At 39.7% G+C, this 19,272-nt stretch overlaps 2 protein-coding genes across 7 annotated transcripts; both read right to left on the minus strand.

The window, feature by feature from the left end:
* Window positions 1-4,046: 4,046 nt before the first annotated feature.
* Window positions 4,047-9,596, minus strand: LOC131669063 (mast/stem cell growth factor receptor Kit-like). 5 transcript variants are annotated; one of them, XM_058943643.1, is made up of 10 exons: window positions 9,259-9,596; window positions 8,398-8,614; window positions 7,867-8,042; window positions 6,727-6,961; window positions 6,532-6,653; window positions 6,381-6,465; window positions 6,137-6,302; window positions 5,368-5,607; window positions 5,037-5,287; window positions 4,047-4,851 (listed from the first exon to the last, which is right to left on the minus strand). In XM_058943643.1, exons 1-10 carry the CDS (start codon window positions 9,462-9,464, stop codon window positions 4,426-4,428), a joined length of 2,124 nt encoding a protein of 707 aa, XP_058799626.1. In that variant the 5' UTR covers window positions 9,465-9,596; the 3' UTR covers window positions 4,047-4,425. The 5 variants fall into 5 exon arrangements, with proteins under 5 accessions (XP_058799626.1, XP_058799625.1, XP_058799629.1 ...); XM_058943642.1 differs by having other exon boundaries at window positions 6,381-6,653; XM_058943646.1 differs by having other exon boundaries at window positions 6,381-6,653; window positions 9,366-9,485.
* Window positions 9,597-9,798: 202 nt separating this feature from the next.
* LOC131669061 (uncharacterized) lies at window positions 9,799-19,154 on the minus strand. 2 transcript variants are annotated; one of them, XM_058943634.1, is made up of 20 exons: window positions 18,132-19,154; window positions 17,614-18,059; window positions 17,328-17,536; window positions 16,856-17,250; window positions 16,610-16,787; window positions 16,334-16,545; window positions 16,072-16,265; window positions 15,880-16,007; window positions 15,668-15,802; window positions 15,464-15,601; window positions 15,268-15,397; window positions 14,960-15,202; window positions 14,057-14,379; window positions 13,579-13,908; window positions 13,190-13,484; window positions 12,462-12,808; window positions 11,608-12,380; window positions 11,328-11,461; window positions 11,075-11,253; window positions 9,799-11,006 (listed from the first exon to the last, which is right to left on the minus strand). In XM_058943634.1, the coding sequence occupies exons 1-20, from the start codon at window positions 18,551-18,553 to the stop codon at window positions 10,743-10,745; spliced, it is 5,475 nt and encodes a 1,824-aa protein (XP_058799617.1). In that variant the 5' UTR covers window positions 18,554-19,154; the 3' UTR covers window positions 9,799-10,742. The 2 variants fall into 2 exon arrangements, with proteins under 2 accessions (XP_058799617.1, XP_058799619.1); XM_058943636.1 differs by having other exon boundaries at window positions 9,800-11,006; window positions 15,268-15,394.
* Window positions 19,155-19,272: the final 118 nt, after the last annotated feature.

Here is a 19,272-nt window from a genome sequence, read left to right on the forward strand (position 1 = left end):
TTCCGATTTCCGAGCCGAATCGCCCTTATTAATAACGGCCGCGCGATTTTTCGGTAAAACTCGCGTGCCGATCCCGGCGGTCATTTCTCAGGCTCGCGCGCGCCAACGAATGGCCGATCCGCGTGGCGGCGCTCTCGAAAAGTAAGCGCAATTGAATAGCCGACAATTCGAACGCATCAATTGAATGGCTCGGCGCGTATGTGCGCGCCCGCCTTACTTTTCCGAATGATCGCGCTTCGTCAATCGTAATTGCATGGGAATTGGCGCGCCTGATGGGAATATCTGTGATTATTTCGCGTGGCGGGCGAAGCAGCTCTTTATTCGATTTTAAACTTTCGTCTAACGGTCTTTTTGAAAAAAAAAAGAACGAAGAATAAAGAAATAAATAAATGAGAGGAAAAAACGATAACTCCCGGGATGCTTCCTTTGCACGCCCGATGGGTTTTAAACCAAGCGTGTTTACTCAGCGTAATTACGGAAAATGATACATGTACTTTGCATAATCAAATTTACGACGATTTTCTTGTATAATATTTTGCCGCCCCGCGGCTAATGAAATGATTTACGGTGTTTTTACGCTCGGCTCGCTCTCCCTGCGCGGATGATTATTAGTTTTGCGAACGCGCCTCGCGACTGATTTTTCGCGATCGGAGTTTCCCGACGTGATTTATCGCGTTTCCGGAGCGCGCCCGGACTGGAAGCGCTGCGCACGATAATTCCACGGTGTCGCCCGCGATCCCCAGCGGCGATGCCGCTCGCTGAGGAATCGCACGGGATTCGGCGAACGACGCGCGCTCGCGAGTGGACGCCTGCCTTTCTAAAGAAGCTCGCGAAGAGCCGACTGCCAGAGCGGCGGAGCCGGCCAGCTGCCCGCGCCTTCGACAATGCACAAAGGAAGCGGCGCGTGCCCGGCCGAGCTTTCCCATCGGGCCGTCCGGAGGAGCAGGGAAAGGAAAGGGCCGCGGTGGCGTCGTCGCGCGCGCACTGGAAGCCAAAAGTGTCCTTGGCCAAGAGGCCACGGGGAGACTCGGCAACGCAGCGCGCGCGCGCGCTCGCCAGCGGCGAGCCATGGGGGCGAGCTCGCGCGGAACTTACCGGTTAGTGAGGGCAGCGGCTCGCCTGACGCTCTGCCTGCTCCTGAGGAACCTGGCGACGCTTTGTTCGCTGCCGTTGGCGGCGGCGGCGGCGTGGGCAGCCTCGGCTACGTTCGGTGGCGGTGGCGGCGTGGCGCGCACGGCGGAAAACCACTGCAGCCTGGCGTCCATGGCTCGGCGCCGCTCAGGGCTGCATGGCACGCGAGCCGAGGAGAGCACCAGCGAGCGAGCGGGCGCGCGCGGCGTCGAGCGACAGTACCCGCGGGCAGACGGAGACGGGCAGAGCCAAAGAGACGCTTTCGGTGTGCGGCGCGACGCGGCACTGGCCGCCATACGGCCGACTTTAGCCTTGGGGGCCCTTTCCTCCACCTCCTCCTCCTCCTCCTCCTTCCTGCCACCGGCGCAAGGGGCCCTACGCTCCTCTGCACTCCCACCTGCCTCCTCCGTACTTCTTCTCCTCGCGCGCTCTCGAGCCTTATCTCGGCGGCTGTCGAGGCTGCGCGCGCAGCGCTCGGCCGAGCAGCCCGAAGGGGTCTCTCTCACGTGCATCGCTGCGCCGCGCTGCTCCCATGGCGATGTGTGTGTGTGTGTTCGTGTGCCTCGCCGATTTTTGCGCGCGCGCCGCAAGCGAGCAGCGGCGCTTCGCTTCGCTGCGCTTCGATATGCGACGGCGGCTGCGACGAAGCTGCCCGGCCGCAGCGCTTCGCTGCCTCGCTGCTCTTCACTCCTCGCGACGCGCTCGAGCCGATGATCGCTGCCTCGCGGACGCTCGAGCTTTCGCGAGACACATCGAACACCTCCGTGCGAGGCTGCGAGACACGGCAGGGATTTCCTTTCGCGAGCACGGCCGCAGTGACGCATCGCATTGTCGCTCCTGAAGTTCTGCATCCTTGTCAACGAGAAATCAAAAGGGAAATCCAGTCCACTTGTCATTTGCTTCGCAATATACCTCCGAGCGCGTCCGAATCCTTCCGCGTGTTGCACTCGCGTGCAATTAACCCTTCGTTTTCGCCTCTACAAAAGAAGCCTAATGGACGCGCTCGCGTGCTCTCTCTCTCTCTCTCCTTCTCTCGAATTGCCTTTATACATACGCGCGCGCGGCACTCGGCAAGCGAAGGAGGAAGAAGCCGTGGATTTTATGAGCGTTTGTTCAAACGTCGTGTTTTACTTTGAAGGAAGAAAGGGCCGTGAAGAAAAAAAAGAAGAGAGAACGAGGGAGTCGGGTGAAAATTTGCACGAAGCTCGTAGATTGAATGTTGTTTTCTTTTTCTTCGGGGGTAATTGGACGTCTTGCGGTTCATACATTGTCGACGTGGTTTAGTCGTGCTCTTCCCTCTCCTCTTGATTACGTTGTCCTCTTCTCTCTGCCGCTATATATAAATACACACACACACAAACACACATACACACACACACCTGATGTTCCAATAAATCCTGCTCTAATAATTATAAGTTATCTGATTTCTCTTTCGAGTATCATTTAACGTAATTAATGGCTTTTGAACGCTGCTCGCTCGGCTTACATAAGGAAGTGCTGTTGATACTGCTTCCTTTCATACCTACAGTCATGAGACTGACGATGAGCTGACGATCGTTGAGTGTACTGCGCTGTGGCAGATTTTTTGTACGTTTTTTTATTGAGCATTCTATGAAGCGAAGACGCGAGTTTACGATTTTGTTACTTTTACGAAATAATACGTCACAATCGAAAATGTACAATCATGAATTCTACACAAATACATTTTGATTTAAGTCCATGAATCGTTGGAACATTCTCAATTGTCCAGTTTAATATTCGCGGGATAAAATAAAAGTACGCAATAGTCCAATTCAATTGTCCATCTACCAACAAAAGGCTGTACTTGGAACTGTTTAGTTTTGTCGACGATAATGAAGTAAAAGCCACGTCTTTGAAATGAAGAATGACGCTCGTACGAAACGCCACGCTCTTTCGACAGCGTTCTCAAATCCAAACTGTTGCTACATCGTCCCAACAATAAAACAAAACCTAATTTATCGAATCTAAACATTCACTATCGACAGTGAAAAGCCGTCAAAGCCGATTGTACGAAGATAAATCACTGACGGAAGCAGAACCTTCGTTGAAAACTGCATTGGGAAAAAAATCATAAACAGCTTGGTGCGATACGTTAGCGTCCATTATGCGTCTTCTCATTACAAAATTGCCCCGCGGAAATCGCCTTGAGCACATTTACATCCTGATACACCGGATTTCTTACTTCTCGTTGCACCTGCTCTACCTCGCGCGCGCCAGCTATACATATAGACAGTGCGTGATCTACTCTAACTCTCGAGACTCCTCTTGGAAGCCTATTGTAGAGCGATGGTTGTACAGGAGTCGTACAATGATTGTTGTTCTTTTAGAGAAAGAAATATCAATTGTTACGATTATTTTACAAATTTTTAAAAGTCAAATTTCAGAACTTTTTGTATGCGTAATTGAATGGCAAATGTCAATTCTAATTTGTTTACTTCTATCAAAGATATTATTACTCATCTCCATAGACGTACAATTCTCAAAATTATCGCCTTGATTAATTTAAGTATTGAATTAGTAGGTGGAATATGATTCATATAGTGAATTTGGGTGTCGATCACTCATTACAAACAGACAATGAATTCATTGAATAATTGAAACAAAATCATCGAATTCCTATGAAAATATAAAAAGTAAACATCAAATTTACTTGTACGGGATTTAAAGAACCATCTTGTAACAAAATCATTAACCGATTTCGCCCTCGCAAACTGGAATACGAGAGCAACATCTTTCACTACGGATAATAATGACAATCACTTAAAACATTTACTCAATTCAAAAGTGTTAGCTATACATTTGAAATTGCATGTTTATGGAGGATGATATGCGATTGCATTTGTTACTCCGTGGGTGCAAATAACATTTCACTAACTTAATAATAAGAGTATTTTACAAAAAGCCTTTTATTGAAATTATTTTTTTATTTGCCGATTAAACATTTATAACACGATTTACCGCTAAATTAATTTATATATTCACAACGTAATATACAACTACATTATTAATCACAAAATTTACGTAATCCTTATCTTAACAATTGAAATCTTAAGAATAAATTTTTGGATTGTTAATTTTTGGTTCGAATGTGGACAATGAAATTAAAATGGTTAAATCGAAAAATTCAATATCTTGTATTTCAGTTTTTGCTTTGCAAATTGATGAAACGATGAGTGTTGATGAATGATGGTTTAATAAAAAATTCCTATAAAAATAGTACTTAAAAGATAAATCTAATACGAGCTGAACACTACAAAATAACCCTATTCTCCTTCATGTAACCGCCTGTAATACATCAACATCCTGATACGTCGGATTACTCTTACTTTTGCTATCCCTGTTGGACTCCAACCACGAAGTAATCTGAGCGAAATTGGGTCTTCCCTCAGGTAAACTCGCCCAACACATGTGCATCAATTCTTTCATTTCCATTGGTGCATCTTTCAAAGGCGTCGTGTCCGGACGACCACCTTCTTCCAGCAAATGACGCAGAAGAGCGTCGTCGGAAAAACACGAGTACGGAAAATCACCGAGACTAGCAATTTCCCATAGGCACATGCCATACGACCAAACGTCGCTTTTGTTGGTGAAGGCACGCCGTCGAATCGCTTCCGGTGGCATCCAACGGATCGGCAGACGGCGAACTCCCGCACCGTTCAGCATGTAGGCGCCTTTGCGAGATAGGCCGAAATCGCAGATCTGCAATTGAACGCTCTTCTTAGATGGCAATTGCGCAGGCGGATTAGAATGGCGTCATTACTAAAATTCAAGGTGAACGCAATTTTTTTTTCAAATTTAAGCAACAAAACACGCGAGTATGGTCCAGAGACACAAATTATTTTCAACGTGAACGTCAAGTGTTACGTTAAAAATTGAAAATATACCTTGAGCACCAAATTCTCATCCATTAGAACATTTCTCGCAGCTAAATCTCGATGAACAATCCCGTTCGCCTCGAGATGTTCCATGCCTCTAGCAATCTCAAGTGCGAACCTCATCATTTCAACTTGACTGACGGGAGCCTCGCTCGCGTCAAAACTATTCGACAAATTTTTAGTTTCGATGTCATTGCCGAAAAACACTTTAGCCGTGGTCGCTGTCGCTGCCGATTGACCACTCAAACTCGTGCACGTTCCTGGTGAACAAAGAAAATATTCATAGGTCGTGCCGTTCATGCGTAAACGCGAGGTTTTACGTTCGACGACGACAACTAACTCTCGGCAATGCTGTCAATGTCGGGACCCTCGAGGGAACTATCGTTGCCTAGACCCGAGGAATCTGCAACGTCACGCATTCGGTGCAAGTAACTCAGTAGCTCACCACCCCGCATGTACTCCAATACCAGGCAAACGGGATGCATAGGTATCGTGCTGTAGCCGACCAAGCCGACAAGATGCGGATGAGAACCTGCCATTTTTATGATCGCGATTTCTTCCAGCAGTTGTTGACGTACTTCTACGGGTTAACGATATTATTAGGTGCTTCCTCGTTTCTGCAGCTATCTCATTTTTTTCGCATCAGTGCTTTCAATTCGAAAATCATGTTTGTCAATCAATTTATCCGATGGTTAGGTTTATTATCCTAATCACGTTTGCGATTTCCAAAAAAAAAAAAAAAAAAAACTCTCGATAAAGCATTTAATAGCAACCACGAATTTATATAGATAAAATCAAGTGCAAAACATTGGTTCGTGTACGTGAAAACTTGCCGACCGTGTATCCCCCTGGTGACTACATTTGCCAAATCATTAATGAGCGTAGAGTGGTTAAATGGAATGATATCTGGTATCGAGCCACAAAAAGACCGCGAAACCTTTCTTAACTATGAATTACACGAGCAAAGTATGAACTTTCCAAAAGAGGCTCTCTTACGTAAACTGTGCCAACAAGAAAAAGCACTCGGTAGAGATAGCGCAATTAAGCGTCTCAAATGACAAGGCAAGAAGTCATAACACGTGCGCGTACACCGAGAGAGCTGCATTTACCTAATTGCGAGTCGAGGGACGTTTTCACAGCGACGAGGTTGCGTCGCTCGCTGCTGCAGCCAAGTAGATCCGCCAGATAGACCCTACCGAATTGGCCACTGCCAAGCTCACGGACCTCTCGTAGCCTCGCGTAGCTGATCTCCAGAGGGTCGACGCTCTTAAAGTCCTATACGCGACACAGATTTGTTCGCCGGATTAAGGCAACGCTGCTGCGTGCGCGCGTGTGGGAGAGTTGTAAGCTCACCTCGGCGCTCCGCTCGGCATATAGAGAGTTGTTGTTCCGCAACAGCGCTTCGATTTTGGAATTGGATAGAACCGGGCCTAGCGCTCTGGGGAGAATCTCCATAACGTTGATTATCGCGGCTTCGAATTTGCTGAGAAAGCGCAACACTGACCTTGCGCGCTTCTGCCCGAGCGCGACGAGCTTATACTTGTGACTCCTCGCCAGATACTTGACCAAGTGATAGATTCCGCTGATCGACGCCAGAGTTACGACCATCGCGGCGAAAAACAGTGGCTAAAGGAGCGCAACGTGCGTCTCGTTATTAAGAGTTTACACGCGCGCAGAGTACGCGCGAGCGAATGCTTACGGTGGCGTTTTTACGGTAGAAAGAAGTGTGTCTCGGGCGTTTCGTCTCATAAGTGCCTGCTTTGCCCGAACACCCGTAAGAATCTCTCGCGGTGACGAACATTTTCGTGCCTTTCTTTGGCTTCTCGACTGGCTCCCACAGGTACAGCGTCTCGTTGTCAACGCTGCTCGTGAATATTTTTGTCTCGTTGTACACCGTTAAACCGCTCGATGACGTTAGACTTGGCACACCGATACTACGATTTTCGAAAAGGAAAGAAAGTTTGTTGCTTGTTTTTTTTTTATCGGGATCGATCGGCCACATCCGATAGTAATGAGACGATTCTTTTCCCCTAATTAGTTGTTATTGAAAACAAACGCGATTGTTCCACGAATGAAACGCACTTATCGACTTTAATCTCTCTCTCTCTCTCTCTGTGTACTCCATTCGAAAACCATGTCTGTTTGTTCTGCGCTTCAATCTGTGGCTATTATATTTCAAGGATAGAGATTATGACTTTTACTTTTTGTGATGTTTAGAGGTTACCGTTGGATGTAGTTTTACTCAATGAATTATTGTTCGTCAAATTGGAATAAAAATATTTGCCGTTATTAACTAATGATTACTAACTTTGTGTATAACATAATAAAAGTGATAAAAATCACACGAGCCATGCCACTCTTAATTTCTAATAAACAACAACGCGCTTCGATGCAGAAAATGTAACATATTTCTTTGTAAGCGCATATAGCATTTAGTCAAAAAAATTGTTGCAGCCTTGATTGTGAAACTGGCAATTAACTATAAAGTCATAAAATACAGTCAGCCGGACTGCCTACAAAAGAACGTCACCGTATTTTACCCAACTATGCGATCTCCAATAATCGGTTATATGTATACTGCACGATAACCCTTATCACTGGGTGCAAACAATTAAAACCTTGGTCAAAAAATAGAAAAGAAATCGTCCGATAATGTCTACCTCTGTCGACGCGAAATTTTTATTTTTTCGAGCTGTACAATTACCATAATCGCGCGCGCGCGCAAAAACAAGAACACGTTATATTGTTTAACTCTCGCAGTGGGGACCCGTTACGAGTCTTTTCCCACAGTATAATTCTTGCAAAGCGCACCAACACAACGCTCTCTCACGAGTCTTACCTAATTTCGTAGGACTTGACGAGCGACAACGACGGCGACGCGGGATCCACTTTCCAGGTGATCAAAGTGCTGCCGTTGCTCAAACTCCTGGCTGTGACCCTCGGGGTCGGTAGGATGTCCATCGATTTGGCGCAGCTGCAGCGCTTGCCTACGCACTCTGGCACTGCGTATGTTACCTACGATAAGCGATTACTTATCACGTGTTTACGCGAAGCTCGTGCATTGTTTTTCATAGAGAGCTCCACGAGATCAACAAGGAAAGAAAGAAAGAATCACACGAGTTTATCTTTGCATACAACAATGGCGATATGTCGCATAAAAATTATCCGCAGATAATGGATCAAAAACTTTCCGTCATTATTCGCGTTAATTACATATTATACGAATGATGGCGTGAACATGATCCCATGTTGGGACATCTTGTTCCGCAAACTCAAATCAATTGAATGATAACGACGACAATTAATGTCTAACATTAGATATTAGGTATCCGGTTTGTAATAACGTCGAGCGAAAATAAGAGAACCAAACCGATGGGGCATCTTCGGCATCACGTCCGCTTCTTGGATTAGCAAACACTTGAATTTTGTACGAGCATCCAGGTTCCACGTCAAGTTCATCGGCGGCATCTTCGAGGAATCTATTCTCCGGTAGTAGCACATTCGTTTGATTGATACTGTCGCCAACGTAGAAAATTGAACCTTCACTGCAAACACTGTCGTTCGATCGGACACTCGTCACTATCGTGCTACAATAACGATGATTTATTTCATTATCGACTTGAAGCTTGTTCAATTTACTTTATCGATGTTCGTGGAAAATTTAACGCGGGATCGATGTTTATCGATGTCAGTGCTCGCTTATGTTAGAAAAAAATGCCCGAGATCGTTCTATTCTATCAACATCCAAAGGCGTCTTTTGATGTTTCCAAATTGAATTAAACTCTGCGTTAACAATCGTCACTAATCATACGATATGAACCGACAGTTTTATCGAGCTCACGCTAAATTTTTACATCCACCTAGCGCCAATGCCAAAAAGTTTCACTCGCGAGCAATGCTTCGCAGTATCAAAATTCGCGCGACTGTCGTCGCGTGAATAACGAATGGATAACAAACAAAACATTTGCAAGATACGACACTATTCGCCCGAAGAAAGCTAAAAATAAATGCCTCAATGTAACGCATCAACATTGAATCTCTCGCACGCGCATGAGATAAAGAAGGAGCCGACCTAAAAGCTCGCGCACCGACATCAAATCTCAAATAAAAAAAGAAATAATCTCCTGTCGCCACCGGTAACGAGCGTGCGCGATTTTTCGCATGAGATAGCCGCGCACAAAAGAGGGCGAAAGAATCACTCGCATCCTCGGCAAAGATTGCGCGCACTCACCTATAGAAACTCAACGTACTGGTATCATCGGGTGGTAGCCACGACACGTTAAATTTGAGCCGCTTGCCTCGGTCGACGTTAATCAAACTAACACTCAAGTTTCTCACATCAGCGACGTCTAAATGTTGAGAAGCTGGAGGCGCAGGAACAAGAAGACTCGTCGCGGTCGCCGCCACGATGGACAACACAACGGTCAGCCATCTCATGTCACGACAGCTTGTTCGGCACTCGCACGCGACACCCAATGCAATCAGCTTCTCTTTTCTCGATTTATTGATACGTTACATCTTATCATGTGAAGCCCGCGACGGAGATAACACATCAATCGTGCGTATTTACGCGCCTTATATATTTACTCCGCGGTCGAAAAGATAAGCGGCTACCGACGTTACTGCTGGCGTGGTTACTGCTCGAAAGAAATCGGCGATTGTTCGACGACTAAGAGTATTTGTTTTCGACGATGATAAAGTACAGTTTAATAGATGTTTCTGAGAGGGGGCAAATAAACGGAGAGGTGGTTTCAACGTTGCTAATTATAAATATTTATTCAAAAAAACTAGTACACGAACTTTTTTCTTTATAAATAGTTGTTTTTTGAGTAAGATTGTTATTTACTTGTTTATTTACTATTATTCTTCGCGGTAATTACTGATTAAATTCATTCAGCGACTAGCATCATTCCGAAATGAGTTTTTTGCTCTCTAATCCGGATACGACCTTCAAAAAATTATTTACATATAATCAACGAAATTTACAAAATTTACAGTTAGTTTAATTCATATACTTTTATAGTTATCATACATATTTGTTGTTTTTTTTTTCTTTCTTAAGATATACGATTATACAGTTGAGTCATTAATATATTAAGTATAATATTTCAGTCTGTTAAATATTTGAAAATAACTATCTAAACGGTTAGCTAAGTATCTTTGAACGTTTGATCAAAAGTATAGACTATTTTATTAAGAAAAAAATTGTGTTAGTTTTATTTTAGTGTAAGTTAACAACGTATTCGAAATTGTAATTATTATTAAATTTCTTAGTGTTATATATAATATTCAACAAATATGAGATCTGAACTTCAATCGCTTGTCGTTTCCTTTTTTGAATATTTGTTATGAATATCATACTTTTTAGAGTATTTATTAGTTAATCTTGTGAAAATAGATTAGATTACTGAAAGATATTAAAAAAAAATCTTGGTAAATCGTGAAAAAATTGCACTAATGGATGCTTTGAATTTCTTAACGATAAAAATTCATTTTACCTAGCAGTAGTTCATTTTGCTTATTAGAGTATTTGTACGGTAAAACAAAAACTCTGTCAAAAGAGATTGGCATACAATCACAGAAGTACTCAAAAATTGAAAAAGTTTAAAAGCAAACTCTGCCGCATGAATATAACAGTCACGATTATTCATAAACTTAACCATCGGAGACCATATGCTTCACATTAATATTTAAACAAAGACAAGAGCAATGATTTCAATTATTTGTAACGTCTTTGGTCATATCCTTAAGGATCCGCGATAGACACAAAGGGCAAACAGTTTCTGGTTTGTACGACTTATAAAGAATTGAGCCCAATAGTTGTGCGGTCGAGGGTAAAGGTGACTGGAAGGAAAGAAGATCAGCTTCCATTCTTGGCACTGCCTCAGAGCGATAATTAGAAACAAGGAAATTATGACCACATGTGAAGATCATTGAATCTTCTTCAGCGGCGAATAATTCGGATATTTTATCTGGATCCTGCAAAAGAAAGAATATAAATTACGTTTTCGACAAACAAACAAAAAATTACAGAGGAATTGATTTACCTTAATATGTATGAAGGGTCGAGGGTCATAATACTTTGCAGATAATGTACTAAGGATTCCTTCCAACATTTGCTCGGGCGTTTTATTTTCGCTGGTTCCGGGATAACCAGTGAGCGGAGGACCGTAATTATTCGATATTGACATTGATAACATTTCTATATATTCTACAGATGGTTTTTCTGTAACGTTAATCGTTGTGTTTTAACAGTCAAACAATGCCATAAATAAAAAGTATCAGTACACCTAAACATACCTTCTTGAATGTGTTTCAAAATGAGAGAGCAAACCTTCAAAACAAATCCAGTTGTTAATACTTTTTCGGCATTCTTGACATGAATATTTTTTTCGTTCTTTTCGGAAATTGTACTATTTTGAGAATCTCGTTTACTGCAAAAATATTAAATCATACACACACACATATATATATATATATATTTATATATGTATATATATATATATATATATATATATATATATATATATATAAAATTGTCCTAGATCAAATATTTAACCAATCAAATCTGAATAATTACCCAAAAAGAAGAAGACCAAGTGCGTAATATATCTTACTCATATATTTCTTGAAAACCTTTTCAAGCTCTTCAATGGGAAACTTATTTTCCACCCAAAAATTCACAGCAACAGCCGCCATCTCATACATAGGTATACAAGCGTCATCTTCAACCTCGTGCAAGTAGAAATCAACGATATTTACAGCATGTTGCATCACAAGTAAATCTTGAGAACTCAATATATTCTCATTGACGTAATTAGACCTTTTTTCTAAAGATGTTCCTAGACTGAGTTTATTATATTCGGAGCACAATGAATTCTCATCGATTTCCTCGTGAGACGTGATATCTTCAGTACTAGTAAGCGGACTATCTCTGTCTTCTTTATTGTCAGTATCATATGGTTCTTCCGTGATAGGCACACCACTAAATTTGGTGTCTTCGAAAAGATCCTCGGAACCTCCTTGATCATCGAAAGTGTGCAACTCTTGCTCGAGGGTATGAAAACTATCTAATGATTTACTAACGGGCATTTTCAGTTTTTGCTTGTTCACACTTTCGATTAAAGTATCCTCGAAGTTTCGCTCTAGTTGCTTTTCAAACAGCTTACTATTCATTTTTAAAGCGTCGTTATCTTGATCACCACTTTCCACATATGAAATGTCATCTAATGGCTTCAAATATGCTAAATCGCACTCTTTCAGAGCTTTCAATTGATAGGTAAGCGCTTCTACGAAATTATGCTCCAAAAGTTCGATCTTTGCACATGCTTGATAATTTTTGAGCTCGAGACACTGTACAGAATTCAAATTCAATATTTATTTATTTCATAGACACCACATATTAATATTATTCACTGTATGTTGCTTACAAACCTTGTTCAGAATTTTATAACTGCCGAACAATTCAAAGAACTGCTCCAGTGAGTAATGCAAAGACAATTCACTGAGAGTCGATTCAATATAGCTCAACGGTTTCACAGCTCCAGCAAGTGGCGTAACGTCGTAACTCTGGTACGAGATCGTCGGGGCAGGAATGTTCAGAACGCTGCTGGGTTTCGCATCTACGACAGTTAACCTGTCGGAATGGTTGATTGTACGGATAATGCGTTTGAAAGATTTAAATTTAACGACAAGCCTTTGACCGTCAGTGTCGTTGGGATTGATTGGAGGTCGACCTAATTGAGCCATATTATTGTTACCCCAGGCCAGAACGTTTCCACCTGAAAAATGAGTTTGTCTTGTTTAGAAATATCGACAGTCAACAACCTTTAATATTGCTATTAGAATCATAACGGACATCATTGCATTGTAATCCAATTTATTATCAAAAATATATTTTATTACTGTTCTAATTAATCTAAAAAGAATATATAGCCTTAGAAATATAAACTTATTCAATAATTCAAATGGAGCACCTAGTGAAAAGAATAGAAACTATTTCAATGTCGATTTGACAATTTCAGTTATAATTTTCCAATCATAAGTAACGATCATATTTTTATTAACATTATCAAACCAACTAACTTAAAAATTTTATAAATTAAAACATTTATACAAAAAGTAACAAAATATTAAAAAATAGCAAAACTATGTTATCACACCTGGTTCGATAGCAACAGTAAAATTACTGCCACAGCAGATTTTCACAGCTTTCAGCAACTGGCCAAACTCCTTCACCTCTGAGTTTCCATTTTCATTTGCATTGTCCTGATCGTCGTCTGTTCTTTTATTAGTTGACTTCTTGCTAACAAAATTTAGTCTCTCATCGAACAACGGCTCAGGAATATACACATCTCGACTCATTCCAGTGCCAAGTTGACCGTCAAGATTACGACCCCAAGTACAAATTGTTCCGTCTTTTGTTAACAACGCTGAATGGTAATAACCCGTCGATATCTATGAAAAAAGTGACCGAATTAATTTTCTTGCATACATACAAATATAAAAAATTAGAAAAATAGAAAATTACAAAATTATATTATTTCCTTACCTGCACAATTTTGCCACGAACTAGACTCGTATCAACGAGTTCAGGCACTAAATGCGCGCGATTCTCTTCGCCGATATCCAATTCCGGAATAATGACGGGCCTTTTAATTTCATCCGCCGACGTTTCTGCAGTTGTCTCATTTCTGCCGCCGCCAGTTTCATTTTCTTCAGTATTCGCAGCTTCCTCTCTCGCGGCTATTTCCTTTTGAATGGCCTCAGCGACCGCCGCTTTGGCCTTTTGAAGTCTAATCTTTCGCTCCTTTGATTGCAATCTTAACGCTTGGGGATTTGCTCCCCAGACATACAGTTGATTCGTACAGCTGATGGCAAGCTGTGTATCCAAAAATTTTATGTTTTTGTTTATTTGATTGTTTGTAAGATATTGAATCAATGTATTTAAATGATCCGTACATATATTTTATAATGAAAGCATGTTATTTAAATCTCATTTAAATTTACCATATAAGCATAATACTTACATTATGGAAATACTTGGTGGAAATCAGTGTAATTCTCTCAGATAGCAATGAAACTTTCATCGGTGCTGTACACTTATTTTCATGCCCCAAACCAAGTTGTCCAAACGAGTTGCATCCAAAAGCATAGACATAGCCATCGGCGGATAACGCGAGAGTATGAGCATAGCCTGCACTCACGAACCGTATTACAACACCAAGAAGATAGGAAACTAGAGTAGGTTCACGTTTAGCTTCGGTATTCCCATGACCTAGTTGTCCGTGTACACCCCAACCCCAGGTAAAGAGGCGACCGTCTGACGTTAATGCTGTTGAATGGTGTTGACCTGTCGAGGGAGAGTTGAAGTTAACAAGAACAAATTTACTTATTTGTGAAATTTAGGTAAATGTGATAAATTTAAAAATTAAATTACGAATGCAACGTAAAAGGTTTCTTGGCATTGATTGTTCATACTATAATTCAAAAAAATTGATGTGGAATGAGTGAGTCCCTCTCAAATTAAAAAAAAATTCACTTTATAAACGATATAAATGATTGTTCAAACCATTTTCACAATAAATTAGCCAATAGGGCGCAAATTTGGCTTTTCGAATCTTGAAGTATGATATCCAGTAAAATATCCATCATTGAATTAACTTTAAAAATGCACTTATTTGTTTATTTATTTTGCAGATAACAAGGGAATGTGCGTAATATAACGGTACTCATAAAATAAGATATTAAATTATGGAAAAATGCTAATTCATGTACGGTAAATATTTATACTTATGCCTAAGTAAAGATATAAAATAAAAAATTTATGCAATGTATTTTATTGATAAATTCATTTTTTTACTTAAATGTAGAATTAATAAGAAATTTTAACAATATAAGTAAACTTTTCAATTGATACAATAATTACTCACCAGCGACAGCCTCGACAATAATTTTCTGAGCAAGAGCAGTAATCAATTCCGGATTAGGACATTGATGTACGTCACCTAGTCCAAGCTGACCATATTTGTTATTGCCCCAGGCGTAAACGCCATTGTTGGTAACGGCAAGGGTATGACATCGACCACACGAAACTGAGAGAACTTCGATGCCAAGTCGACGGAAAATGCCGATACTTTGTGGTAAGCTATAACGAGATATCGTTGGTCCTGTTCCTGTAAAAAGTGAAAAATAAAAATTATAAATCGTCAATACACAATATAAAATTGATTTAACGTACCAAGACAGCCTTGTATCGAAGTTCCCCAAGTATAAACGTTACCATTTCGGATAAGAGCTGTGTGACCGAAGCCAACACTGAGTAGTCGTCGCTTGAAATTCACACTGAGATTTTTTTCTTGTCTACTCTGCTTGAAAATTAAACATGAGTTATGATTTTTAAATGAAAAAATTTTTTTTACGATATTTCAACTTACCCCTTCAATATCAGACAGTTGGCTGAATGGCACATATTTTGAAATAAATTTGACGCCTGGCTGCCGTTTATGAAGTATAGTTACGAGAGTTTGTAGAAATACTTCGATTATCTCTTCCATAAGTACATTTATTTCGTCCTACAAATGAAAAAAAGGTATTAAATTAAGATTATATGAATTTTTAAAATAAGAAATGATGCATACCAATTCCTCAGACAAATCTAAAGAATCACACTGACTGGAAAATGAACTACGAGACGCCTGTCTCCGACGAGCTGTGAAGCGCAAAAGTAATGGCCTTATTGCAGGATTGGTCGGGTCGTATAGTGAAGTTAATCTCTGCGTAATCAAGTTAAAATTAACATTCAAAAAATGCCACCAAAAATAAATTCGAAAGAATTGACAGCACCAACTACCTGTAGAGTAAATATCTGCAAGGCCGGTAAATTTGCTATCACAAAACAAATGTGATTTCTAGCAACGATAGGATTGTTAAGCATACCCTGAATCAAGTTCGAGTCACTCAAGCACATCAATAAGCCATCTAAGATACAACAAATTACACGATTTAGTGCTTTTTTATTCTTCGTCAATTAGTATTTACTCACGAGTATTTTGGTTTGCGGTGAGATTTGAATTTTTCAACATGAAATTCGGCAAAGCTTTTACAAGAATATCCAAAACTTGTGACCCCAAACCTCGGCGCAGTATTAAGTGATGTAATATACTCCACATGTTGGTTTGTATCGCTATGTTGATAGTGTAGAGTTCGTCGTAAAATATATTTGTGGACAAAAAGTTCCTGCGTACAAAAATCTTGTTACCAAATGATGCAAGTACGGCAAATATTAACAAAATTTTAATGCTTACAAGAAATCTTTGTGGATAGTTTTATTTGGAGTAGACAACGCTCTTAGCGAAAGCTCCGTGAATGCAAGGACACTTAGATTAGAAAAGTGTATTCTATTTGATTCCGACAATTCATTAACGGCAGACGTTGTGGAGTAAGATACAAGACAGCTCAAAAGCTCTGTCGTGTACCCAACTGAGGCAAACTTTAAAATACTTTTGGGAAGACGACACTAAAAATACAAGGTCAAATATTATGAGTAATAAAATAATTTTTTTCAATTCGAAATGACTTACCCCAGCTAGTGCATACAATTCCATAGCTTTACCAAATTGTTTATTGCATAGAACCATATCACCAGCATACTCAAACAATTGTTGCACATTTAATCCGAAAATCAGCCCTAGTTTCGTAGCATCTTCTACTGCTCGTCGTTTAAATATCAAATCCATAAACAGTGTTAAAATATTATCTCTGTGAAAATTATTACAGTTAATGCTTTTGCAGAAATGCTAATCTAATATCTTACACTTGCAACCAACCTTAAAATAATCTTGTATATTCCATGATTGGTAACTACTACGCAAGAATCTACCGTTGGTATACGAACTTTGAGATCAGTTATATTTTTTGCTATATTATACGTTCTAATTTCACCATGCCCTGTCGCATCACCGTCCTTTGTACAGGTCAACATGTATATATTATTTATAACTTCGTCGCTTTTGTCGAAGGAGAATCTTGCAATAATTGAGTCCTTATTGAAATCAGATTTGTCCTTTTTTCGAATTTCAGACAATGGGCGAGAAACTATGTAAACAAAACGTTGTCTAGTATCGGAAATATATAAAAACCTATTTGTTAAAAGAACATTTTCACTTTGTTCTGGTACTTTGTGAGTATGTGCAGGAGTTATTGAAGTACTACGGTCGTGAATCTAAAAAGAATTAGATATGTAAATTTGTAAATTATTATAAATATTAATGTTATTGATTTAAAAAATTTATGACTTACAGTTAAGAGGTTTACAGAATGAAGATAACGACTATAAACAGTTCTACCATTTTTCAATGGGTGAGGAGTTATGTACATGTCATTGGGTATTGCAATAGGTTTGGTGCTACACTTAACTGGATTAGACCGCTGATTATTAAAAAGCCCCATATCAATTGAATTATCACTATCACTTGATTCAGTTTCATGTTTTTCATTACTGCTATTGTCTAAAAATTCTCATAAAAAATGTTGATTATAAAAAAATATAAAGTATATTTGTTTTGAATTTGTTTTCAAAAATTACCTGGAACAGTTTTGGAAATATCAAGATTTCGATTTCTTGTCTCAGCAAGTTTCTGCTTCAGTATCACAAGTTTTTCCACTGACAATTGTTTCAACCCTCTCAATCTCGATCTAGTAGTAGGAAAAGTTCTAGAATCATCATTGTCTGTGTCATCACTTTTTGATGATCGAGGTGAGCCATTATTGAAAGGATATGTGTAGTTATTTGCTGGTTTTTCCAAAACTAAATGCCATTGTTCTCTACTTTGATTTGTGATTAATAAAGTCACAGTATCAACTTCTGAATCTTGACAAATGGAGAATCCTTTTATTTTTCCTTCTATTTTAGTAATACCAACTTGCTGGCCAGTTTCTAAATTAATAAATACTATTTCTCCCTGCTCAGTGCCTACAATTCCTATTTGGGCGGAAAATGATCTACCTTGCCACCATATCAATGAACTTGGTCTGAAACAATAAAATAAAAATATTTAATACACATATTCTTACAATATAGTAATTATTCAATCATTTACATACCGAGAATATGAGTTCTGAACATTCAGTGAAGAAAAAGATGTAACATCTTGAGTAGTCCACTTTTGATCTACTGGATAAGACTCATCAACGAGTGTTTTTGCCGGAACAATGTAAAGTGATCCATCAATACTAGCAATAAGTAACCAAGAACCAGATGGATCAAAGCAGAGACAGGCAATTTTTTTTCTAGAGCTTTGAAACCATGGAACCTTTTTGATGATAGGTAGAGACGATGAGTCTCTTAAGTAATAAAGCCCAAGATCTGAAGCACTGGAGACAAATGCCAAGAATTGCCTTTGTTGATACTCATTTCTTGCTGCATGATGGACATCACTTGCCTTTATGAGGCACTGGAGCTCAAATAAATTTTCTTGGCTCAAGTCTACAGTGCTGTTTTTTATTTTTAATTTCATCTCAGCCATTGCATTCTTCTAGGTGTGTAGTGAGAAAAAGTATGATGAAATATGAGTTTTTCAACAAAATTCTCAAAAGTCTAAGAAATATTTTTTCATACTAATTTGCAATCATGTTTATTGGAATTGTTAACAATTCAGCTTTTTCTTCTTCAATTAAGATCAACAAATACAAGAAAATAAAAATAACACTGAAAATATATATGTACTTGAAAATATTATTGATTTATGCAGCAAGAGTGGTGTTGATGATTCAGAACAATTAATGTTTACCACTTAATAAAGTCATCTCAAATTGATGATCAATTAGAGGCTTAGCAACGACTAAATCAAGTGAAAAAACGGGCAAACAAGTTTAACGACTGACTACATAATGCCTTCTACAATAAACGTTGTTGCAATCAGCCAATTTATACATTTCAGTCAAGAATTTTCCAACTCCGTTTCCCATGTTTTCCATTCTTTAATTGGTTTTTCAAGGAAAACATGATCACACACGAAGACTAAAATTAAAAGAAATCTCCCACTCAATCAAAAACTATGAAAAATTGAGGATTTTACAAAAATAAAAGTCCGAAAAACATAGATGTTTAGTTACTACGGAGTTATATACACGAAACGACGAAACTATCAGCTGACAGCAGAAGTTTTTGCAATAGGCAAAGTGACGTCATGAGATAATTGGTCACCTATCGAGTAATATGACGAGTTTGTGCTTGTCACTTGAA

This window comes from Phymastichus coffea, unplaced genomic scaffold (assembly GCF_024137745.1).
Source record: "Phymastichus coffea isolate CEN01 unplaced genomic scaffold, Cenicafe_Pcof_1.1 PCOF00086, whole genome shotgun sequence".
Taxonomy (NCBI): Eukaryota; Metazoa; Arthropoda; class Insecta; order Hymenoptera; family Eulophidae; genus Phymastichus; species Phymastichus coffea.